At 49.0% G+C, this 26,055-nt stretch overlaps 1 protein-coding gene across 9 annotated transcripts in view; it reads right to left on the minus strand.

Moving 5' to 3' along the window:
* Window positions 1-26,055, minus strand: part of SYNE3 (spectrin repeat containing nuclear envelope family member 3) — a 97,275-nt gene continuing 71,220 nt past the window's right edge. For 6 of the 9 annotated variants that reach the window (XM_007987742.3, XM_073011299.1, XM_073011298.1 and 3 more), the window contains 7 exons: window positions 23,262-23,423; window positions 22,960-23,132; window positions 22,381-22,510; window positions 20,207-20,368; window positions 16,642-16,791; window positions 15,485-15,523; window positions 1-3,137 (listed from right to left, as the gene is read on the minus strand). In XM_007987742.3, the coding sequence (XP_007985933.3) occupies window positions 2,937-3,137; window positions 15,485-15,523; window positions 16,642-16,791; window positions 20,207-20,368; window positions 22,381-22,510; window positions 22,960-23,132; window positions 23,262-23,423 (1,017 nt within the window). In that variant the 3' untranslated portion in view covers window positions 1-2,936. The other 3 variants (XM_037984459.2, XM_073011295.1, XM_073011300.1) reach the window with 3 other exon arrangements.

Raw genomic sequence — 26,055 nt, forward strand, 5'->3', positions numbered from 1 at the left:
TTGGGCTGTTACGTCATATTACAAGTATATTTATAAGAAAGTACTGAAAATAGCAATTCTTTTTTAAAAAACAGTTATGCAGACAAGCAGACTTGATGGCATCATTATCAAAATTTTAAAAATATAGGTAGATATCCCCACCCCTGCCCGCATGTTCCAGCTTCTCCTTCCCCAGTATGTGGTATATGTGACAGGCTGCACACATGCCCGGTGGCTGTTTTGTTCCTGTAGTTGCCGACACGCAGAAATCACACCACAGTGAGCAGGGCACCGCCTGAGGGCCGTGGCGGCCAGTTGGGCTCTGGCCTTGCTGCCTCTCACTGTGTGGCCATGGATCAGTTTCTTCCCCATTCCGGGCCTCAGCTTTCTCACCTGTGACATAGGAGAGCAGAAACCTGGCAAGCCCCCCGCACCACAGCTCTGACTTCCAGGACTGGACATCTGTGCACGGCTGCCTGGGCTCGCTCAGCCCCTGGTTTTCCAGTAAGATGGTCGCCTGCAGAGAACGGCCCTCTGGCTTGGTTTCCAGATATCTGGGGAAAAGTGTGCTTTCTCTTCTTCTGTGAAATCACGTATTTCTCCAGATATTTGGAAACCAAGCCACAGGGTTGTAGGATCCACTTTTTGAACTTTTCATCCCCTGTAGTTGCCAATGCTGCATGTACTGGTCCTGTAGAAATAAGTTAAACTGAAGCAACTTGAGGGAAGGAACTTGATGGAAGGATGGAGCGTCCACAGGGCTTGTTTTCCAGAGAAAAGTATTGTTTGGAGGAGCAGAATTATAAGCCTACAGCTTATCATAAAGCTGTTCAAAAAAAAAAAAAAAAAAAATGGCCAGGCATGGTGGCTCATGCCTGTAATCCCAGCACTTTGAGAGGCTGAGGCGGGCAGATCACCTGAGGTCAGGAGTTTGAGACCAGCCTGGCCAACATGGTGAAATCCCGTCTCTACTAAAAATACAAAAATTAGCTGGGTGTGGTGGCAGATGCCTGTCATCCCAGCTATTCGGGAGGCTGAGACAGGAGAATCACTTGAACCTGGGAGGTAGAGGTTACAGTGAGCCGAGATCACATCACTGCACTCCCGCCTGGGCAAAAAGAGCAAAACTCCATCTCAATAATAATAATAATAACTCAGAGCCAGGCTTGTGGATGGAAATATACTGCCCAAGTCACATTCTGCTTAAAGCTATAACAAATATAGGAGAGTTAAAAGAAAAACAAAAGTATGCTTTCTGAGTCAGGCCCGAGGGCTCTCCTTGGCAGCACGCGTTTCCTGCCCGTGAATATCCTGGTTGCCAAGGGCCGGGGCTCCCAAGGGCAGAGCTCACGGTGAAAGGCCAAGGGTCAGTGTGTGTGAGACAGCAGTGGTGCTGGGCGTCAGGCCCTCTTAGGGCCTCAGTTTCCTCTCTACTTAAAGGGCCTTTCTGGGTCTATAATACCTTATGATTCCAAAGCCAGATAGAAGTCCAAGGAAATCCCCTCTGAAGCTCCTATTTGTAGTTGAACAGACAAAATCCATTTGTAAAGAGTGGGCATTAAGTATTTTTTTAAGGGGAAAATTTAGTGTTGATTTAGGACAAACATGATCCAGTTGCTAAGCACTTAGGAACCATCCCAGAGTTCCCTGGCAAGGAAGGGATGAGTTTCTGGCCTTGGGAACTTACATGGAGTCACCGCAGCCCCAGCTCAGGTGGTGCATGGAGCCCAGCTCGCCTACACCTGGCTGGAGAGGGCCTGGTTTGGGGTGGCCTGGGCCCTAGTCCCATATGAGAATGCCTGTGAGACCTTCTTGGCCCCGTGGACCTGCTGTCTCCAGAGTCCTTTCTGGGAAGGGGAAGGAGAGCCCTTGAGACAGGCCGAACTCCAAAGCAGATTCTCTCACCTCTGTCCTGGACCCTCGATCCCTGGCCCCTGGCATGGCAGACGCTTCCCTTCTGTCCTGCAGCTTGAGCTCTCGATGATGAAAACTCAGTCCAAGAGCGACAGAGGAAATGCATCTTTCCTGGGCACTGCTAGTGGGTGCTGCTCACGGAGTGTGCCTCACCATTCTGCATGGAAATCTTAAAAATAAAGCCTGTCTTCTTCCCTTTCCCCCTGAATGAAACACACAGCACAGGATCTCACCGTTTCACGGGGGCTCGGTGTCATCACCAGGGACAGTCCTCACAGGTCTGTGTGATCAGAAGCCGCTGAGAGCCGGGGTTAGGGGTCCCGCACGCGATGCCTCCACGCGGCTGTACTTTCTTAGTTCGGGGATCTGCTCTCTGCAGCTCTTCTTTTTCTCCCTTGATATCACTCTGTCACTTGTCACTGCTATCACTGTTCCTGCCTCTGGTCATTGCCATTTCTACTTCTCGTACGTGGCAGCTACTCTCTGTGGTTGTTAAAACTAGACAAGCATACTTGTTCTCATTATGCATAAAGCCAGAGTCGCTGGGCGCCGAGTGAGGGTCTGTGCCGCTCTTCTGCATTGCAGCTCAGAGGCCTTTCATTACATCTGAGTTCTGGGATTGGCTTTGGAGAGGAGGCTGCCATGAAAGTGACAGGTTATTGTTCTTGCTTTCTAGAGTTGACTGCAGACCAAGTCAACAATACCACAAAATCCCATTGGAGGGAGACACTGCTAGGAATTTTCCCAACTCCAAATAGACCTCATATATGAAACTATACATACTGAGCATTTACATACAGATCATATAAAAATTCTAGACATTGTTCCCTAGTCACATGTAGTACACATTTGGTATAAATAGACTAAGACAACACTGTATAAAAAGTAAGTCTGTTCTGGGAATGCTGACACAGCACTGATATGGATGCAGCTCTGCAGTCTTTGGCCTGCCCCTGTTTCCAGTTTCCCTGGCGGGCATCCTCAGGAGGGGCCCTGGGACTGCTGGAGGTTGGAGAACAAAGTCACCTGTGTGCCCCAGTGGATTAGGTGGGTGGCGGGCCATTGTAGCGCAGCATGAGCGTGAAGGAGCGGGCGAAGTTGTTGGCCAGGGTGCAGCTGCGGTCCTCTTCCCTGATGGGGAGCAGGAACAGCAGGAGGAGGAACAGCAGCAGAAGCAGCTGCAGTGGGAGCGCCACACAGCACACCCTCCGGAAGAGGGAGCCCAGTCCTCGCCACCGCGGAGTCTGCGGAACCAATACAGCACAGGTGAGTGGGTTGGGGGACTCTGGGGGTGGGGGGCAGGTTCAGGGGGTGAGGAGGATGCCAGGAGCGGCGATGGCACTGAACTGACTGTATGACAGTACATGTCTCCATGTTCTCATCGGTGAAATGGGGCTAATGTAAGTTTTGCCAGAAACAAAGGTTTCTGCAGTTTTCCCAAAGCATTCAAGGCATGAAAGGAAGAACAGAAAATACAGTTGCAGGCTCTGTCATTGTGACATATATCTTTGCCTGGTGTAGCAGAGGGCTGGCTGTGAATCCTAAGGTCACCCGACTTCTCTGAACCTCAAGTTTCTCATCTACAGATAGAGGCAGTAATGGTACCTACATGACAGAGTTGTCATGAGGATCCAATGAGGCAGAGCCTGGCACATAGTAGGTATGTACCAGCTGCTGTCATTATTAGTACGCACCTTAATATTGTCACCATCTAAATCATCGTCATCACCATCATCACCACCATCCAGTTCACCATCATCACTTTCTTCCTCCTGTCTGTCTTCCCTGTTCTTTCTTCCTCCTGTCTGTCTTCCCTGTTTCCTCTTTCTCCTCCCCCTCTTCCTTTTCTTTTCTTTTCTTTTTCTTTTTTTCTTTTTTTCTTTTATTGAGGTGAAGTCTCACTCTGTCACCCAGGCTGGAGTTTAGTGGCGTGATCTCAGCTCACTGCAACCTCCACCTCCCAGTTCAAGCAGTTCTCTCCCTCAGCCTCCCAGGTAGCTGGGATTACAGGCGCCTGCCACTACGCCCAACTATTTTTTTTTTTTTTTTTTTTAGTAGAGATGGGGTTTCACAATGTTGGCCATGCTGGTCTTGAATGCTGACCTCATGATCCACCCTCCTCAGCCTCCCAAAGTGCTGGGATTATAGGTGTGAGCCACCACGCCCAGCCCCTCTCTTCCTTTTCCTCCCTCTCCCCTTCCCTCTTCTCCCCTTCTTCCTCCTCCTTCTTTTATTTCATCATCAATTTCATCATCATCACCATCGCCATCAGTATCACATGAAGGTCAGTCTCACAAGTCCAAATGCCTAAGGGACTTCTCTGCTACAATATCCCTGAAAGTGGTCAAGAAAACATTTTCTAAATTCTGGAGGGACTGGCCAGGTTGTGGCTTCATGGATGTCTGACTGCCAAGGAGTGCAGGGAAAGAGCTGGTCACTCAGAAAAGTGAGGCCCTCATGGTCAAGATGCTGCAGAGTGCAGGATGAGCCCAGCTTTTAGGATCCTAGCAGACCAGGTCCCCACCCAGACTCTGTTACTCAACAGCTATGTGTCCTTGGGCAAATCAATATTGGATCTTCTGTTTCCTGCTCTGCAAAATGGGGATCAAACACCTACCCCTATTTGCTGGGCTGTGGTGAGGGCTCAAAGCAAAAGTATATTTATGCCTCGATTGATAAATGTACCAGTTCTTACTATTAGTACTATTAGTAATTATTTATAATAATCGTGCTAGCAATTAGTAACTGTTAGTAACATTCATTACTATTAATATTAGTAATCATAGCACCAGTACTATTATCATAGAATATATGTGCTGGCTCCCTGGAGAACCAAGGTTCACCCTCCAGGACACCAAAAGCCACAGTCCCGTGATGATGATAGTGATCGTGACCATGGTGATGGAGGTGAGGGCAATGATGACAGTGATGCTTGATGATGGTGGTGATGGTGATAATGATCATGACGCTAATGGTGGTAGGGGTGGGGGTGGGGTGGTGACAGTAAGGTGGTGATGATGGTGATAATGACCATGGTAATGGTGAAAATGGTGATGATCATGGTGATGTTGGCGATGGGGATAGTGGTGACTGTGATGGTGATTGTAAGTGTGAGTGATAGTGATGATAGTGATGGTGATGATGGTGATGGTGGTGATGACAGTGATGGTAGCGGTGGTCATGATGGTGACAGTGATGGTGGTAAGGATGATGGTGATGGTGATGGTGATAGTGATGATGATGGAGGTAGAGATGGTGGTGGTGGTGATGGTGAGGATAATGGTGGTAAGGATGATGGTGATGGTGATAGTGATGATGATGGAGGTAGAGATGGTGGTGGTGGTGATGGTGAGGGTAATGGTGGTAAGGATGATGGTGATGGTGATGATGATGGAGGTAGAGATGGTGGTGGTGGTGATGGCGAGGGTAATGGTGGTAACGATGATGGTGATGGTGATAGTGATGGTGATGATGATGGAGGTAGAGATGGTGGTGGTGGTGATGGCGAGGGTAATGGTGGTAAGCATGATGGTGATGGTGATGATGATGGAGGTAGAGATGGTGGTGGTGGTGATGGTGAGGGTAATGGTGGTGAGAATGATGGTGTTGGTGATGGTGGTGGTGATGGTGATAGTGATGATGATGGAGATACAGATGGTGGTGGTGGTGATAGTGATGATGATGGAGATGCAGATGGTGGTGGTGATAATGGTGAGGGTAATGGTGGTAAGATTGATGGTGTTGGTGATAGTAATGATGATGATGGAGGTAGAGATGGTGGTGGTAGTGATGGTGACGGTAATGGTGGTAAGGATGATGGTGACGGTGATGGTGGTGGTGATGGTGATAGTTGTGATGGTGATAGAGGCGAAGACGGTGGTGGTGGTGAAGGTGAGGGCAATGGTGTTAAGGATGACGGCAATGGTGGTGGTGATGGTGGTAGTGGTGGTAGTGACGGTGAGGGTGACGATGGTGATGAAGAAGCACTGTTAAATGCAAATGTTCCTGGGAGGTTCTAACCTGGGCAGTTCTGTCTCTCTACCTCTCCTCTCTGAGTCAACTCATGTATTCCCCTGCTCCAAGTATCTCCTCCAGATGATAACATTTAACCCTGTGCCTGCAGCCTCAAATGTGTTCACTCGCCAAAGTCCTTAAACACTGATTTTATGAAACAGGCTGCTTATAACAATGAATAAGTACTCTTGGCTGCATGTATTTCAGCGGTGACTTTGGGAGTGGAGGGTAGGGGGTGACACATTGTTTAAGCAGCTGAATGAGTGTGAGTTCACAGAGAAGGTGGCTCTTCCCACAACTGCTGGGCTGGGTGGAGCCAAATCTCTGACACATGTGACCCATCCAGGGAGAGAGACAATGAGCAGCATGGCCACCCAGTCTGGGTTTTCACTGCAACTAACAGCCTGTAATTAAGGATCTCCCAAATGGAGGGTCTGCTTACAAGTGTCCTTTTTTATTTGCCCCTCCATTCTCAGAGCTAACACTTTGCTTATTCAAGAGAGGGGTTGTGCCTTGGCCATGATCCTCTGGGAAAAACGTCTTTGAAGGTCCAAAAAGTGTTTACACATACAAGTGTTGACAAGGGGTGGTCTTCTCAAAGGATTCCTGCAGCCTGCCCAGTGCCTGTTTACTTAGAGCTCACATCCTCACTTAAAGGTCCCTGGATTCCAAAATGCTCTTAAAAAAAGACACCTTTCAATATGTTTCTAAACGCTTAGAAACACATACACACATACGCCCATACAAACACAGACACACACACACATACAACCCTCTAAGAAGCCAACAAGAAAAATGACAATCTTGGCTTTTCCAAAGAGAGAAAGGGCTTCCTCAGGAAGTTATAAGCTCCCCATCGAATATGGTTTGGCTGTGTCCCCACCCAAATCTCATCTTCAATTATAGTTCCCATAATTCCCATGTGTTGTGGGAAGGACCCAGTAGGAGATAATTGAATCACAGGGGCAGTTTCCCCCATACTGTTCTCGTGGTAGTGAATAAGTCTCACAAGATCTGATGGTTTTATAAGGGATTTCCCCTTTCACGTGGCTCCCATTCTCTCTTGTCTGCTGCCATATAAGACATGCCTTTCTTCTGCCATAATTGTGAGGCCTCCCCAGCCACATGGAACTGTGAGTTCATTAAACCTCCTTTTCTTTATGAATTACCCAGTCTCGGGTATGTCTTTATCAACAGCATGAAAATGGACTAATACACCATCCCTGAGGGTAGGGAAGCAGGGGTCAATGAGCCCATGGGGGTGGGGAGGGAGTAGAGGAGTTAACATACTCATCAGAGGCTCTGACCAAGAGTCCTCCAAGGTCTTACATGATGATCCTGAGACTCCAGATTTCTGAGGATCACAGGCTAGAGTTCATCACAGTCCATGAGACCTAATCTTCTACCGTTGGTGAAATGGGATGTGGGGAAAATAAAAAGTTTGGAGTCTTGGGTTCTAACCCTGACTCTACCACTTCCTAGCTGTGTGATCTAGGGCATGTTGCTTAGCCTCTCAGAGCCTCAGTTTCTTCTCTGTTGGGAGACAGTGACACTTGCCTACCAATGTAGGAAGGATACATGAAGCAACGCATGCTATGCATGAAAGGCACAGTAGGCACCCAATAAAGGCTCACTTCCTTTCTCCTCTGGCTGATGGGTGTGGGGCAGAGGGGCAGCTCCTGCAAGTCCCACAAGCTTCCCCTCCACCAGGGATGCAGGGATTAGGCACCATCATCACCTTCGGTCCCATCAGGGAAGAATGCACTGCCCTCCTTAAATGCCATCTCTCAGCTCCTTAAAGACCCTCACGTCTTATTGCCGCAGGGCCTTTGCACGGGCTGTCCCTTGTGTCTGGAATGCTCATTGCCCTTCTTTCTCCACTCCACCTGGTTAGTGCTGACTGATCATTCTAATCTCACCCTGAGTCACTTCCTCCAGGAGACCTTCCCTGGCCTTACACTGATTAAGATCTGTGCTGCCCTTAACTCCTCGGAGGCTGGGTCCGCATTAGTCTTGTACTTTACTGTATCCTCAGCAGTGCTCAGTAAACATTTGCTGAATGAATGAAACCATGAATATAAGGCTCCTTCCCTCCCTGCACCTCTGGCCATCCGCTTCTCCCTCAATACCTCGGAGGCCACACCGGAGACACGGGCACCTTCTATCTGTGAGCTGTTCTCACTATGCCCATGGTTCACCAGGACATCTGGGCTCCACTTGTTAGTGAACTCACTAAACACATCCCCAAAGGTCCTGAGCTCTGCTCTTCACCTCACTCAGCGGCCTCCTGGGCACCTTGAGCATCTCTGTGAGGCCGACTTTCCTATGCCCATTTTACAGAGGAAGAAACTGAGGCTGGGAGAGTACCCAGTCCAAGGTCACACAGATAGGCTCAGCTCTCTAGTGTCAGTCAAGAGCCCAGGCTCTTCCTACTATCCCACGTGGCATTTCTCCCAAGAAACAACAAATAAAACAACAACAAAAGTATCTGGGGCCTCTGTTGTTCAACCTGGATCTGTGGAGGGTGGGTGTGCTCTGACCTGGGGCCTAGAGAGAGGAAGTCACATCCCATCACCACTGAGGTTAAGGGTTTTACCCAGGACTGTCCAGGTCTCAGTACCCACCACAAAGATGCTTCCAGGCCGGCACCAAGTGTGGGACGGTGGAGGAGGCCACTGAGTCAGCTGCAGGGCCCCCAAGGAAGCATCTAGTGGGAAGTTGAGGTTTTAGGACTGAGGCTAGAAGGACAGACCTGCATTAGAGATGAAGCAAGAGCTCACACAGCCTGAAGATGGTGCATAACCACAGGCGTGGAAGGAGGTGCCAGGGAGAGTCACCTACGAGATGGTGCAGAAAGCCACAGGTGTGGGAGGAGATGCCAAGACGAGAATGACCCAAGAGATAGTACATAAACCAGAGGCCTAGAAGGAGGTGCCAGGGAGAGCCACCTACCGGCTGGTGCATGAACCACAGGCATGGGAGGAGATGCCAGGGAGAGTGACCCACAAGATAGTGTGCAAACCACACGCATGGAAGGAGGTGCCAGGGAGAGTGACCCAGGAGAGGGACAGGTCCTGGAGAACCTGAGGATACCACCCAAGAAGAAAGAGGTATTGTATTTCTAGTGCCTTTACCCAGCCCCTACAGGTCACTTATCCATTACAAAAACAATGGTAGGAACTTCACAGGGAGAAGCTCCCTAAGGGCGGCCACTCTTTTTTTTTTTTTTTTTTTTTTTATTATACTTTAAGTTCTAGGGTACATGTGTGCAACGTGCAGGTTTGTTACATATGTATACTTGTGCCATGTTGGTGTGCTGCACCCATCAACTCGTCAGCACCCATCAGCTCGTCATTTACATCAGATATAACTCCCAATGCCATCCCTCCCACTCTTAACTGATGATCAGAGTGAACACAGCCCATGTGCGACATACTGACGCCATGTGTCTCCTGATAAGAGGCACAAGTAAACCACAGCACTGCTCTGTGACATTCCTGCCAGGAACCTGTCACCAAATCCAATCACAAGGAAACAGCAGGGAAACCCAAATCGAGGGATATTCCACAAACTGTCTGGCCTGTACTCAAAAAGGTCAAGGTCAAGAAGAATTAGGAAAACCTGAGGAACTGGGCCAGATTGGAGGAAAACAGAGATGTGACAATAAATGCAATGTGTGATCTTGGATTGGATCCTGGACTGAGAAAAAAAAATCTACCAGTAAGACTGTAAGTGGTACGTCCAGACAATGGAATATGATTCAGTGGTCAAAAGAAATGAGCTATTGGACAGGCGCAGTGGCTCATGCCTGTAATCCCAGCACTTTGAGAGGCCGAGGCAGGCAGATCACTTGAGGTCAGGAGTTTGAGACCAGCCTGACCAACATGGTGAAACCATATCTCTACTAAAAATACAAAAAAAAAAAAAAAAAAAAAAAACCAAAAAACTAGCCTGGTGTGGTGGCAGGCGCCTGTAATTCCAGTTACTCGGGAGGCTGGGGCAGGAGAATTGCTTGAACCTGGGAGGTAGAGGTTGCAGTGAGCAGAGATTGCACCACTGCACTCCAGCCTGGGTGACAGAGTGAGACTCCATTTCAAAAAAAAAAAAAAAAAAAAGAAAAGAAAAAGAAAAAAGAAATGAGCTATCAGGCCACAAAGACACTGAGGAACCTTAAATGCAGGTTGACAGGTAAAAGAAGTCAGTCTGAAAGGCTGCCAAGTATATGAAGCCAGCCATAGGACATCCTAGAAATGGCAAACCATGGAGACAGCAGAAAGATGTGTGGTTGCCAGGGCCTGGGGAGAGGTGGGGAGGGATGAATAGGTGGAGCACAGGGGATTTTCAGGGCAGTGAAACTGTTCTGCATCATACTTCAGTGGTCATTAGACATTTGTCCACACCCATAGATTGTACAACACCAAGAGTGGGTGCTGAGGCAAGCTGTGAACTGAGTTATTAACAATGTATCAAGTGGTTCATCATCCTTAGCAAATGGACCACACTAATGCAAGATGTTAACGCAAGATGGAGGGGGCTGGGATGAGAGGAGGTCTATGGGAATACTTTGTACATTCTGCTCAATTTTTCTATAAACCGAAAGCTGCTCAAAAACAAAAGTCTATCAATTCAAAAGAGACTATTGAGACAGCTTAAAATTTTAAAATATGAACTGTGGATTAAATAATAGTATTTCATTAACATTGAGTGTTATCAACACTGACTTAGATAGCTGGCAAGCAGTAAAACAAAGAGAGAGGCATCAGGATAGAGGCAGCTGGAAGAGGAGGCCGTGGTCATCAGTCCCAGTGCCCCAGGGCCAGGTGTGATGAGGACAGCAGTTCACTGGCCTTAGTGAAGAAGTAGCTGCTGGGTACCTCACTGCGATGAATTTCAGACGAGTTGTGGGGTGGAAGGTGAGTGAGCAAGTGTAGAGAATGCTTCTCTGGATCTTGGTAGTCAAGGACTAGTTTCAAATACTTCACCACCAAAGTTTTAGCACCAACTTGTTCACAAATCATCGAAGACCGATTGTTTCTGGGCTCTGTAGATGGACGGAGTGGTGAGGCCGTGGGATGACACAGAGCATGGTGAAGGCTGTCCCTGGCTCTGTCTTTTAGAGGTCAGAGACTGCATGGCCCTAGCAAAGCCCAGGCCTTTGGTTGTGACCAGGGAAGAAGCAGATGTGACCTGCCCCTGGAGTTCCACGGTAAGTCACAGGAGTACAAACTCAAGCTATGTTGCCTCTCCTGGCTCCCATCTGACCCCATCCCACGAGTGAGAGAAGGGGCCAAGGGGCCCAGAAACCATTTCCTCCCACTATAAAAGGAGAAGGCAGTTGTGAGTATTAAGGACCAAGCACATGCGTGCCCAGTACAGGGCCTGACACACAAAAGGGATTTTTGCAAAGACAGAAAGTTATGATCTAACATGGAATACTCACTGAGATTGGGTATCGCAGTAGCTCATCCAATCTAAGACGCTGATTAAAAAGTGCACCATTATTTTACAAACCGCTAAGAAAGAAAAGAACAGTAACCAAGATGGCGCATCTAATTGGAAAGCCCACATCAGTATGGGGGACCGAGGGAGCTGCATCTTCACTATAAGGAGAAATGAGAAACCCACCTCAAAGAAAGAGGGGGCAAGGAAATTCCAGGTCTTCTCTTGGCACTGGGTGAAGGGTGGGAAACCAAAACTCTTCCTCAAGAGTCTGAACCACGGGCTGGAGCTCCCCAAGGTTGGCGGTCTCCGTTTACACAACCAGTGTGGTCCAAAGGAAACCCAAACAGAACACAACCCGCAAGCAGACATTTTAATTTAAAGGAATCTCAGGTTAGGGGTGATGGGCAGTAAATCTAAATCTTCACTGGAAGAACTACATTGTAATAAGACACCCGAATTCCAGAGATGTGAAAATGTGAAAAAATATGAGTCTTAAAACCTATGAAACATAGTCAAATAAATAAAATGCTACTCTCAGGTCACACAACATCTGGATCTATAGTCCAAGAGCCCACATATGAAATGGATGGGAGATGCCTGCTCTCTGTTTCTGCAAACTAGCACTGCCCTATTTCACCCTGGCTCACAGAACCTTTGGCCAATCCATCCCCAACTAAAAGTTTGCCTCAGGTAGGGCTATTCCACTTCCCTGGGCCAATGCAAGGAATGCAATTGACTCACAGCGCAACTGCAACTCAAAAAGCAATTACATTTCACGTGTCTAAATGCTGCAGGCAAACACGCCCGCGGCAGTGAGTTGGCAAGTGCGTAGGCAGCTGCAAATTTAATAAATCTTAATTATTCTGTTTATACAAACAAGCAGGCTGAAGCCACTGACGTAGCTGGGGCTTTCAGTGACTTGGAGCATGGAGGGAGGAAAAAAAGTGTGGAGAACCAACTGCTCATAAATAATTAGCTTTGGGGTAAGTTTTTTTTTCCCCGTTTCCCTTTAGACCAAAAATAATACGTGGAATGTTTTTAAGTTGGCAAGATTACAGCCTCTGAAGACAGCACCTACTTTCTACCTGCCAGGCCTGTGGATGTGCATATGTGCATGCGTGCGCATAACCACACACGCATACGCCACACCCCAACCCGCAAAGAACCACGCACACACCGAAGCAAAGGGAGGATTTCCCCCTCAGATGTGCCGTTGCTCCCTTTACCCTCAGAAAGAAAAGCAGGACGGTGTCTGCAGGTCTCCCAGGTCCCCATTCACACAGCACTTGAGAACCTACTATGTGCCATTGTTACAACAGGAACTTTGCTACCAGGAGCTCAGTGAACTCACATTTGAGTTTGGAAGACTGCGGCTAAATGACTCACTGGAGGTCACACACACTAATGGTGGAGCCTGGGTTTGAATCCAGAGTGTAAAGTGGTGGTTCTCAAAGTGTGGTCCCCAGGCCCCCAGCAGCAGCAACACCTGGGATCGTGTCAGAAATGCAGATTCATGGGCCACCCCAAAACTAATGAATCGAAAACTGCAGAGGTGGGGTCCAATAATCTATGTTTTAACCAGCTGTCATATAAAGGAGCCACAGACGGTCTCTGTGTATTGGCCCCCACGTTGTTTACTTCTTCACAGTGGGCTGAGATCCGTTAGCTCAAAAGCCAGCAAGCACCAAAGTCAAATTTTTACACATCCAATTGTTTTAAACATAGCCCAAGTAAGCAGATTCTTTAGTCACTTAGGGCTTTCCTGCTTTGCATACCCCACCAAGCTGTGCCCAACGTCTTCTGGTCATAGACAAGATACACCTCAGGGCTACATGGATCCCAAGTGGTGTGACCTTCAGAGCTCTCTGATCCAGAGATTCCCACTGTGCTACTGAGAAACATCAGCTGGACACGTGTGCTCTGGCCCCATCCCCCTCTCTCCACCCAAGTAGGATGTACAGTGTACAGGACAGGTCACTGCTCTTCTGTTCACTGATGTATCCCAGTGCCTAAAACAGAGCTTGGCACAAAGTCAGCACTAAGGAAGGAAGGAAGGAAGGGAGGGAGGGAGGGAGGCGACGTAGAGATAGCAATGAACACTATGGCTATGAACATACCACAGTAACACATTAATTACAGGTTGTAGGAACCTGGGCCTGCACTGGAGGGCTGGTGTCAGTCTACAAATGTCACTACTCAAAAACATTTAGTGAGCACTTACTATGTGCTAGGCACCATGGCTAGACACCAGGGGGCCCAGACTTGACACCCACATGGATCCTGGCCTGGGGGCTGCATAGGTGGGGGCTTCCAACCAGAGAGAGGCTTGAAGTGCAGGAGCTAGAGTCAGTCTGGACACCAGGTCCTGGGTCCCCCGTCTCCCATCAGGGCCCACCCGGCTGGCCTGTGTAGAACACCTGTCCTTTCTTGATGATTTTCCCTATCTCATGAGAAGTCTGTTTGTTATTCGAAACTGGGGTGTGTGGGGGGCAGGGTTTAAGTGATCAGAAGCACTTCTACGTTCATATACAGCAGTTCACATGATCTTCAAACTAAGTTCATGAAGTAAATAAGGTTGCCATTAATAGTTCCATTTTAGGCTGGGCACAGTGGCTCATGCCTGTAATTCCAGCACTCTGGGAGGCTGAGGAGGGTGGATCACCTGAGGTCAGGAGTTCGAGACCAGCCTTGCCAATATGGCGAAACCCCGTCTCTACTAAAAATACAAAAATTAGCCGGGTGTGGTGGCACATTCCTGTAATCCCAGCTACTCGGGAGACTTAGGCAGGAAAAGTGCCTGAACCCGGGAGGCAGAGGTTGCAGTGAGCTGAGATTATGCCATTGCACTCCAGCCTGGGTGACAAGAGACTCCATCTCAAAAAAAAAAAAAAAAAAAAAAATATCCATTTTATAGATGGGGCAAGTGAGCCCCAAAGAGCCAAACAACTCCTCAAAGCCACAAAGCCAGTTGGTGTTGGGCCCAGAGCCCAGCCTTGATTTTGTGACTGCCCCGCCCAGTTCGTGTGTCATCCACTCTCCTACAGATGTTACTTATGACACCAGCCTGAGGCCAAGAAGAAATCACAGATTTCTAGGAAACTCAGATTCCCAAGAATGAGAGATCTCAAGGAACTCAGAGCGCCGTGAGTCAGAGCACGCTGGAGGCTTGTGTCAGTACGGCCCAGTGCCTAGCAAGAAAACACAGCACTCGTTCTTTTGGAAACAGTGGCACCAGGGGACACCGATTTACACCTGGCTTTTCCAGAAATGGGGAGACACTCCGGGCCCCAGGGAAGTCTTCTGCAAGTCACACCGTGGAAGGTTAACAACATGGGGTTTGGATTCAGAGGCCAGAGACCACTGAGGGGCTGAGGCCTTCCTTGAACAAGTCACTTCAGGCTTGCCCCTTCTGTTTCCTCACGCTGAAAGTTGAGATTATACTGCCTCCTGGGTGTTACTGGGCGAGTTACAGGAGGGGCCCTAACCACAACTTAGCACAGTTCCTTACACACACAGTGGATGGCCAATACATAGCATCTCGAGTAAGAATCATACCTGTTTCTCATTGTTGTCATTATTACTGCTGTTATTGTTATTGCTTCAGCCTGCAAAGGCCCTGGGAGTGACTCTGAGCATGGCTCCATAGGGTAAGTGGAAACACCTGCCTAGTAGAACGCAAAGGCACAATCCCTCCCTCTCCTGTCCCTACTGGGCCCCGCAGACCCTCCACCACCAGGGTGGCCACATCGTCCAGTTTGCCCACAACAACCCAGGTTTCCTGGGACAGTCCCGGTTCACACCTGTTGTCACAGCGTAATCACTGGTAGCATCTTTGTCCACTCCCCAGCGTGTCCTGATTTGGGAGGGTGAACTCCAAGATCCCCTCTCTCCTATGTGCCTGTCACAGCGGAGGACTCTGCACAGCCTGGCCAGCTTCCCCCCAAGCCTGGGGCTTCTTGAGACCAAGAATCCTGGGGCCAGCACAGCGCAGCCCAGAGTTGATCCCCCATAAATGTTCTTTGGTCTTCCTGGAGCCTTCCAGAAAGCCCACGAGTCCTGCCCCAGTGTCACGGGCCCACCAACCCTCCAGGCACCCTGCCCGCTGGCTGTGTGGAGCAGATGGCAGACACTGTACCTTTTGGAATCCAGTCGGCTCCCCTGGAGAACTTTGTGTCTGTTATTTTAGGGAAGGAGAGGAAAAGGGGGAAAAAAAATAAGTTAAGTGAGTGAAACTTAAATCCCAACAGAGCCTGTAATGGAATATTCATTTTGTCAGGGGAGTGTTTCTTTAAAACTTCTGGTCATCTGGACAGCCTGAGCCAGCAGGTGATTCGATTTAATGAGCTTTTTAACACACTTCAGGCCCAGCTGGGATTCTGTCTGGAAAGGCGGTGGCCAAGGCCGGCTGGGGCCATGGCCGACCTGGCTTGGGCTAGGATGACACCTAGTGGCCATCTCGGCTGCTACAGGGCCAGGAAAGCCTGGGGTGCCCAGCTTGGGCTGGGGTCTGAGGCTGAAAGGGCCCTTAGGGGCCATCTCACCACCCTCCTCAGACTTAGGGACCTAGGAAACTTAACCTCTGTGCCTCAGTTTCCTCATTGGTTCACAAGGCATATAACAGCACCTCCTTTAATGGGCTGTTATGAGGACATAGCATTGAGCAAAGGTTATGATTATTACTATTTTGCTATTATTATTATTATTTTGTGTGAGGAGACACAGGGGCCCCCCAAAAGCGAAGGTGCTTGCTCAACTCAGACACAGGGCAAGTTAGAAACATGGGGCTGGACCCCAGGGCTCCTGATGCCACTCCAGTGCTTCCCCAGGTCACACCTACAACACAAGCGTGTGTCTACAGGCTGGCTCTGCCACCAACCACCCATAGAGCCTTGGGCAAGTTTTTTCACTGCTTGGAGTCTCAGCTCCCCATCTAGAGGCTGGAGATACAATGACTTGAGCAGAGGGGAACCGTACGGACTGAATGGGACAGTGCACACAGAGCCCTCGGCTTGGGAGGTAGGAAGCACTCCTTACACGTTAATTACAACGTCACTGCTGTCCTGATTGGGACTCCAGCCTCATGAGGTGGTTGGATGGCCAAATGGCATCACCTGAGTCAAGTGTCCAGGACCCTTGGGTGTCCCTGTCCTCTGTCTGAGTAGTCATCTCTGCCTGGTGTGTGATTGCACAGGGCAGGGTGGATGTGGGCTGAGCACTGTATCCTCAGGCAAATCCAGGCCCAGCTACAGTCCTGTCCCTGGAATCTGGGACCTGCACATCCTTGGCACCTACCAGCAGGTGGCCGGAGTCCTTCAGCTTGGACTTGTACAGCATCCACTGGTAGCGCAGATCTTCCAGCTCGTCCGAGGTCCCCCTTGCCGGCCTGAGACGAAGGAGGTTCTCAAAGAGATGCTGACCTTCTGGCACCCGAGCCTCCAGCTCCTGGGGGAAGCAGCAGCGTCATGGTGGGGTTTCCAAATGGCCCAGACAGCCCCACCTGGCTGGTAAGGATGGGTCCATCAAATTTCACTCAACAGACAGGTAGGAAGGGAGGAGGCAGACAGAATCCATGAAGTGGGACTCCCATCTGTGCAGTTCAAGCCAAAGCCTAGCCCTTGCTCTCAGGAGTGTTACAGGATGGCCTCCTGCACGGAACGGGCAGCTGGGCTGCAGACCTCCAGTGGTGACTTCCAACTCTGACGTTCCAGGACCAAGTCCTCCAGAGGGCTGGACTAGAGTTTGCCTCACTCTAAAAGTTGTCATTGTGAACAGGTCTTTCTGTTGGCGTTATGAGCCTGGCAGAGTGGGGCTGGAATGTGCAGATTTTTCTCAGGAAATGTAAGTACCGTGTTCCCTTGGGATGGGACCTTTTATTCTCAGGACTCCGGAGAGGTGGTGTGATGGGGCAGTGGGAGCGGGGCTATAAATCCGGGAGCCCAGGTTTCAGTCCTGGCTTTGGATCCCGACTCTGCCCCATCCTACTAGCATGTAATATGCGACACCTTGCTTAGCTTCTCAGAGCCCGCAGGAGCGTATGCTGCACAAAAGCAAGGGGGTTTAACTTGAGGAACAGAAAGTCGTTTCTGATACGGCTGGAATCGGGTGGTGGTGCGGTGGGGGGAGTGAGAGGAGCAGCCAAATATGAGACGGGAGAGGCAGGCAAGGAAGACTTCCAGGTAATGGCCAACTGGATAACTGGGACCAAACCTCTCACTAAGGACAAAATATTTAAAGCATTTTAAAGGCATAAAAGTATTAACAAAAGAATGTGAGGCACACCGGGACACGACTTGGGAAGGAGTGAAAACCCAGGGCAGCCAGCGCTGTGTTCAGACCGGCTTTTGTCCATAGAACATTTGCCAATTTGGGAGGAATAGCTGTAAAACACCTTTGCGTTTGGCAGCCTCACTGGGCTGCGGAGACAAAGGTCAACGTCTGGGCCCTACCGAGGTGGAGATTCTGATAGGATTCATTCACCCTTTTGCTGAGCTCCTAAAGCCTTCACCCTGTAAAAAAATGAACCAGAAGTAAACCTGGACCTTGTGGAGACTTGCAGCCCAGTTCAAAGTCATCTTAGTAGACCAGGGAAACGCAAGTCTTGAACTTGGATTTAGTGGTCCCAGAACGAAAGGTCCCTACTTGCCTGGCAGTAGCAAATGAAATAGACTCTGGAGGAAAAGATTATCCTAAATCAAATCTTTTTTTTTTTTTTTTTTTTGAGACGGAATTTCGCTCTTGTTGCCCAGGCTGGAGTGCAATGGCGCAATCTCAGCTCACCGCAACCTCCACCTCCCGGGTTCAAGCAATTCTCCTGCCTCAGCCTCCTGAGCAGCTGGGATTACAAGCATACACCACCACGCCTGGCTAATTTTGTATTTTTAGTAGATACGGGGTTTCTCCGTGTTGAGGCTGGTCTCCAACTCCTGACCTCAGGTGATCCTCCCACCTAGACCTCCCAAAGTGCTGTGTTTACAGGCATGAGCCACCACACCCGGCCTCTCCTAAATCTTAAATCACTCTTATACATATTTTGGCAAACACAACGTCTAGCACACAAAGCAGCCACACAAAGACACAAGAAACCAAGAGTAAGAACAGGCAGAAATAATATACAACAGAAATATTCATAAAATGCCTTGAGATATTAGAATTATTAGACACAATCTGTAAAAAGCTATGTTTACTATGTTCAAATAATTAAAAGATAGGCTTAAAAATTTAAGCAAGCATCTGGAAAGTATGAAAAATGATAGAGTTTCAGTTAAGGTGGGAGTTATGAAATAAGAAAAAAAAAATAAAGGTAAGAAAAATGATAGCCTAGATTATTAAAAGTACCAAAAAGAAGTTCTAGAACTGATAACTACAACAACAAAAGTTAAGAACTCAACAGACATGTGTAACAGAAGATGAAACACAGCTAAAGAGAGAATTAGTAAACTGAAAGACGGATCAGAAAAACTATCCAGAATGCAACACGAAGAGAGAAAAGGATGAAAAATACACAAGAGAGAGTAAGAGACATAAAGCACACAGTGAGAAGTAGTTACATATGTTTAAATGATATCACAATAGGAGAGGAGAAAGGGAACAAGGTAGAGGTAATATTTTAAGAAATATTGTTAGTAGAAAAAAATATAAGTAACAAGTTTGGGAATTAAGAGAAAAAAAAATAATGTTAGAGAGTTTTCCAGAAAGATCCTAGACCACAGATTCGGGAGTCAAAATGAATCCCAACCCAGATAAATAAAAACAAATTCAAACCTAAAATTGCAGAAAAATAGAGAAACAGAAGTGAGCTGGAGCCTGGTTGAGAAAGGGCTTGAGTAATAAACTCAGGGGTTAAACTCTATAGTGAAAGGTTTTCATTAGGGGGAGGACAGGGTCATATTTGTCATTCTGGCTGCAGAATGAGCCATGACCTAGATGGGAACCCAACAGGAAGAAGGGAGGATCAGCTGGGAGGCTACAGCTATAGTCAAGGCCAAACACGGTTAAGTGCCTAAATTCAGACAATGGTAGTGCGAGGAAAGAGAAACACAACATATCTAGGAGGTGGAATCAAGGAGCTGTAGCAACTGATTAGATGTGGGAGTGAAGAAGACAGAAGAGAAGTGGTAGTACAGTTGCAAAAATGGCTGTGACTTTCCTCATCTCCCTCCCCACAGCCATATCCATACCCACTGCAACATGACTTTGCCATCCCTTCCATCAAGTGGTGGAGTCTCTTTCCCTTTCCTTGACTCTAGGCTGGTTTTGGCAAACAGAATGCAGGGGAATTAATGTTATGCTGGCTCCTAGTCTTGACCTCAAAAGTCTTTGCCTGCTGCTACTGCTCTCTTCCGCCCTGCCTCTGCTATGAGAAGTCCAGGCTGTGCCACAGGAGTATAAGAGATGCGTAGTCCACGTCATTCTCATCTCTAATAGCCCACTAGCCCCCAGAAGTAGAGACATCCAACTGACCTACAACTGACAGCAGACAGACTGCAGGCCCTGCCCGGTTGAGTTCAGCCTAGCTTGCTGTGCTTCTGAACCACTGGTTAAATACCTAGTTGTTTTTTTCAGCCACAAACTGTTGGGATGGTTTGTCACACAGCAATAGCTCAGTGACACAGGAGTCAAGTGATTAGTGGTGATATTTTCCAAGTAGGGAAATACATAAGCATGCTGAATACATGAATGAATGCCAGAAAAAGTTCTAAAATCTTTGAACCAAAAAAGTATAAAAGCCATTATCTATACACACGGGGGAACAGCTCACAAACTGTGGGTGTGCTCTTTCTTTTGAAGAGCCCCCTGGTGGCAAATGCATCTGTGGGTGCAAACCCTATGGATGAGGGACCTTTCCTGGGGAACAGACCTGCAGCCTTGATTCTCTGGTCCTCAAGTCTTCGGCTGTAGAAGTCCTCATTGCGATGATTCTAACCAGCTTGGAATTTTCCACCTGCAACCACTGCTCAAAGTTCCTCAGGAGCTGGGAGAAATCTTCATGGCTCCCTTCTTCTTCCTGGAGAAGATTTACCTGTCGGATCACACACGGCCAAAGCATCAGAGGTGAAAGAGGCCCCCGGCCGTGTGTCCTGGGAATTCCACCTGAGGCAGAGGGGCAGGGACGAGGACAAGATGCCCAAAATGGTGACAGGAGAGGCCTGGGGGATGAACAATGAATCTCTACTGAACATGGCCACATTTAGAGGCCAAGAACATTCCTCACTGTCCCCTCTCTGGTCCCCTGAGAGGTGACAGAAGCCACTGCCACCTCTTACCAGGGTGACTATTCAAATAGTCACCCTTCCACCATGCTTGTCCCCTTGGGGCTCCATGACTAGAGTGATCTGTCTATGATGCAAGCCCATTTGGCTAACTTCCTGGTTATCCACGTTGGTGCCTCTCACTCCTCCTCAGTGTGACCCGGGAGTCTTGGTTCCATTGCATGTGCTGCCTTCCCTGTCCTCTGAGCCTGGGCGTGGAGACATGTCTTGGCCCCTCAAACTGGCACTCGAATTTCTCCCTCTGCTCTTCACACACACTGTCTCCTCTATTGGGAACACACCTCCCTCCCTCCTCTCCTCACTGCCACTCCGCCGTGAAAATTCAGCTGAGATTTCTTATCTTCCAGGAGGGGCTTTCCTGTCCTGGACCTGGGAACTGCTGCAAACTCCCGTGGCCTCTGGCCTGTCTGCCAAGGTGCACCACGATTTTTTTGTTTTTTTTTGTTTGTTTGTTTTTGTTTTTTGCTGTTTTTTTTTTTGGAAACCCTTATTTAACTGCCTGTGGATGCCACTCCCTTGCTTCTTTCTTTTCAACAAAGCTCAGTTTGTTTAAGGGCAGTAAGGGAATGTGATGGGTGAAACAATGTAGTTAGTTCTTTTTATTTTTCTTTTACAAAACATAGCCATGGCACAAAAATAGACCCATCTTGCTTGATTTTAGTTTCTATTCTGGGGCCAGAGGAAGTGTCCAGCCCCCATGCTCTCTCCCCTGCAGGTGCTACTGCTAGTGGCTCACAGAAGCGAGTATCTCCTGGGCCCAGCAGCACAGGCGTATCCCGAGAGCTTGTTAGAAATGCAGAATAGAATTGTGGGCCCCAGCCAGATCTACTAACTCAGAGTCTGCATTTTATCTTATTTTATTATTTTTTGTTGATGGATTGATTGATTGAAATGGGGTCTTGCTTTGTCACTCAGGCTGGAGTGCAGCGGCACAATCACAGCTCCCTGCAGCCTCAAACTCCTGGGCGCAAGTGATCCTCCCACCTCAGACCCCTGAGTAGCTGGAACCACAGGTGCGCACCACTATGTCCAGTTAATTTTAAAATATTTTTTATAGAAATGGGGTCTTGCTATCTTGCCCAGGTTTGTCTCAAACTCCTGACCTCAAGCAATCCTCCTGCCTCGGCCTCCCAAAGTTCTGGGATTGTAGGTGTACCTCATCATACCCAGCCCAGAACCTGCATTTTAATACAAGGCTGGGTGCCCACTGAAAAGCTCTACACTGGATTCCAAGTTCTCTGAGGGTCGGAAGTGTTACTCACAGCTGTATCCTAGCTCTGAGCACAGTCCTTGGAACAAAGTAGCACTCAGCAAATGGAGGTGTGAATGAAAGAATGAATGGGAAAATGAATAATTTGATGTATTTGAATAACAAGGAATAACTTTCTTTTCAACAAACCTCAAGTTTGCTTAAGGGCAGTAAGGGATGGATGAAACATGGCACAAAAATATTCCCATCTTGTACAGTTTTGGTTTCCAATCCGGGGCCAGCAGGAAGCTTTCAGCTCCGACACTCTCTTCCCTGCAGGAGCTGCTGCTAGCCTGGCTCTGCAGACTCTGGGATCTCTGAGGTCCTCTGTGGAGCAGGATCAATTGCTCTTTGGGCCACAGGTGGCGCAGGCTCAAATGAGACAGGATGTGGCCAAGTCCTCAGAGCAGAGCATGTTGCCCCAGACAGGGAGGCGCCTGTGCTGGAGACCCCTACCCATCTCTTGAGCTGGGGCCTGGCCCCTTCTCCCACAGCCCTGCTACACAGACTCACCTGTCGACGATGCCTGGGAATAGGATCCATGGGGTTGATGAGAAATCCTGACTTCGGGATGTTGTTGGTGAAAACCATTTTCTTCCCTGAATCCACTTCCGTCCTCTGCAGGTGCCAGTTTCTGATGAGGCTGAGAAGACAAACTCAGCCCAGTCAATGCAGTGATGTGGTGGGAACCCACCAGGACATGGGAAAAGTAATAGAATTGGGGAACTACGGGTGACGAGTCAGTGCCCCCCATTGAAGTTTGTCAGAATGTTCCTGAGGCATGCTCACATCCGGTTTCTGACTTTAAACTCACAGTAACCTGTCATGAAGGTGCATATGCCCACTGATGCAGATGGGGAAACTGAGGCTCAAACCAGTATGGACTGGAGGCTAACTCTCAAGATGGGGACATCTCCTGGCTCCTCCTGCTCCTGCTAGAATAGCCAACTGGGCCAAAGTGTGAAAGTGCCCAAGGCCCCTGGCTCCACACTGGGCAGCACCCTGGCCATCTGCTCCATGAGCACCTGAGTGCCCCTAGGTGGGCAGAGCCGGTGTCCCAGACAAGGCTCAGAGCCTAGGAGGCACTCTCACCTCAGCAGACTTTCTTCCAGCAGCCTCAAGGCCCGCCACGACTCTGCCAGCTCCCTGAGCTCCGCCTGCACCACAGCAGCACCCTCCGGAGAAGACTTCTCCATCACCAGCCAGCCCTGCGCTTCCACCAGGGACAGCTGGGCCTCCTTCTCTGGGAATTCTGCCACCAGCCTCTAAAGGACACACAGACACACAGAAACATACACGGTGAAGGTGGAGGGAGGTTTCTGCTCCTCGGTGTGGGAACGTGGGCCTGTCAAGGCTGCTTCTTTCGGAAGTGGGTGAGGGAACCACCGCCTTACCTCAAACTCGGCCTCTTGGGACTCAGCATCCCCCGGGCCAGCCTCTCCCCAGTGTGCCTCCAGCTTCTGCGTGGTCACGGCGATCCACTGCCGCAGCTCCAGCAGTTGGTGGCTGAAGGTGCAGTGCTCCTCCACGCTCTGGCGACACCTGTCCACAAGGTCCTGTAGCATAGCCCGGGGAGCCCAGGGCGCCCTGAGTGCTGTCCGAGGGGGAGACCCCTGCACCACCTCCACCCTGCAGGGCTCTCACACCTGCTGGGGACCCCAGGGCTTCCCACCAAGTAGCACCACAAGAGGCTGGGCTGGCCGTTCCCTATACACAGCACAAGGAATTTACCCTGGGAAGATCAACTGGTTTAAAGCCTGTCTTACTTTTAGGAAAACGACCAAGTCTAGGTGTGGGTGGGGAAATCGGATCTCCTGTCCGCCACTGATCCAAGCGTACATTGGCCCAATCACTTGTGGAAACCATGGGTCAAAATCTACCCAAACAGAATGTGGCTGTAGCTGATGGCCCAGCCATTCCATTCCCGGTGCATGCCCCGGAAATGGGAACATATCCTCACCCAGGGGCATATATGTGACAGCCGCAAGCTGGAAACTATCCAAGTGCCCACCGAGAGTAGAATGAATAAATACACGGTGGTATATATTCACATAATGGAATGTTTTACAGCAGCAAGAATGAACAGTCTATAACCACATGCTATACAGTAGATGAATTTACAACCATCATGTGGAGAGCTAAAGGCCAGGCACAAAAGAAAACATTCTGTCCGATTCAATTGAAATGAAGGATAACATCAGACAAACCCGAGCTGTGTTGCGGGAAGCCTGAAGTCAGAGCTGCCCTTGAGGGTCGGGAATGGTGAGCTGGGCATGACCACAGGCACAGGGGCTCTGGGAGGCTGGGAATATTCTGTGCTTTATCTGTGTGCTGGTAACACAGATGCATTTAATTTTTAAAACATTCATCGAGCTGCACACTCAGATATTCACATTTAGTCTTTCTTTGTTCTTTTTCCCTGAGTACTGTTTCCTGGGCCAATCTATTGCTCAGCTCTCTGTCCCCAGGAAAGGCAGACACTGTCCCCAGAAGGGCAGCCATTCTCTATGCCCCTGGCCACCCAGCCTGAGACCCTGGAGCTTTGTTTCCATAGCCCGCCATGAACCAGTCAGACCCCAGGGCCTGCCGTTCCCATTCCAGCTGTGTTAGCCAGATGAGGTCATGACTCTCTGCAGGGCTACCATAGGCCCTGCCTTCTGCATTCCACAGACACGGGCTGAGACCGCTGGATACCAGGCCCATACCAGGGGCTGGGCAGACTGCTGCCTCTGTCCTCAGTGAACCATCAATGAGAGCCTGAGAAGTTATCTAAAACTCCACTTCTCTGAGTTGTCCCTACCACTGTCCCTTCCTGGTCCCTGTGTGCCAACATTAGACCAGACGCCTCCAAGGGCTTCCTATGCCTAGAGCTGTGATCTCCAACATGGGATACCTGCCCCCCAGGGGGACGCAGAGACTGCCTCGCTGTAGGGAAGGACATATTAGGTTAACAAGCCCTGGGTACCAAAATAATAAAATGGCAATTTCTCTTTAAAGAAGAATATAAACAATAAGAGTTGGAATATCATCGTTTGCAACACCTAGTGATGCTCAGTTAATGTTGCTGCTTATAACAACTAATCGAGCCCATCATTTGGATGGAGGTATTAGGAGACTTCTGCTGCTTCTGTGGGTTTTTATGGGCTCCTGAGGAGTGAGGACAGTGTGTCTTATTTCTCTACTGCCTCGACCTTGAAACTACTCACTGCTAGTTTATTGAATGTAACTAAATGAATTCATCCAGACATCAATCGTCACTTAGACCAACGGGTCTCCACAGGTGGTGCCTTAGTTCCTGGAAACTGGTGGGGAGGGTTTGCGGTTGCTGAGATGGAGGTGGTGAGGGTGACACTAGGTGGAGTGTGAGGGACGGGCGCTCGCATTCCACCCTGGGGCGGACAGTCCACCAAAGCAGAGTTGGCTCACATCCCACACGATTTTCTCAGGTCCTCCTAATATCCACAGCAGGAAAAAACCTGTTTGTCATGACCTGAGCTCAGACTCTCACTCCAATCAACACACAAATACAAAGAAAGTTTTGCAGTTTTAACAAACGTAGACTTCTCTAGAGCTGCACCCTTTGTGTAAGTGGACGGGAGACTGCTCTTGGCTTTGATCAAAGTTCTATCAAGCGTTGTTCACATTTCAGAAAACCACATCACTAAAGGCCGTGATGGCTGTGCCACTTGACACAACATTGAGAGCTGTCATGCAGGGAGGGCACGTTCTGACCCCCTCCTTATGTCTTGCGTGTGGCCATCTGGGAGTACTTACATATTGAAGGACAATATTGTGTTGTAATTATTTCCTTTGATTTCTCTTTTCTATTTCCTGGGTGGGTAACTTATATTCCCTATGAATTTCAGGAGTGTAAAGAGGAGGTTAGGAATATTTGGTATGGAATAGGGTGTGCAAAGTCAGGTAGGATGGAGAGCTCTCACTGCCTCACTGGGTTTTTTTCTTGAGGTGTGAGCGCCAGAGATCCTGCTTTATACTCCTCAGGGCTTGTTACAAAGGCAGACCGAGGACTGCATCTGAATCAGTGTCACAGTGGGGCCTGAAGTCTGCATTTCCACTTGTCCTCAGGGCAGTTTTGAAAGAGCTTCGAGTTCCATCCCCACTGCAGGAAGGGGACTGAATCCTGGGTGAACCCTAGAAAGAGCCAAGGTGGCCACTAGAGGGCACTGG

This window comes from Chlorocebus sabaeus, chromosome 24 (assembly GCF_047675955.1).
Source record: "Chlorocebus sabaeus isolate Y175 chromosome 24, mChlSab1.0.hap1, whole genome shotgun sequence".
NCBI lineage: Eukaryota > Metazoa > Chordata > Mammalia > Primates > Cercopithecidae > Chlorocebus > Chlorocebus sabaeus.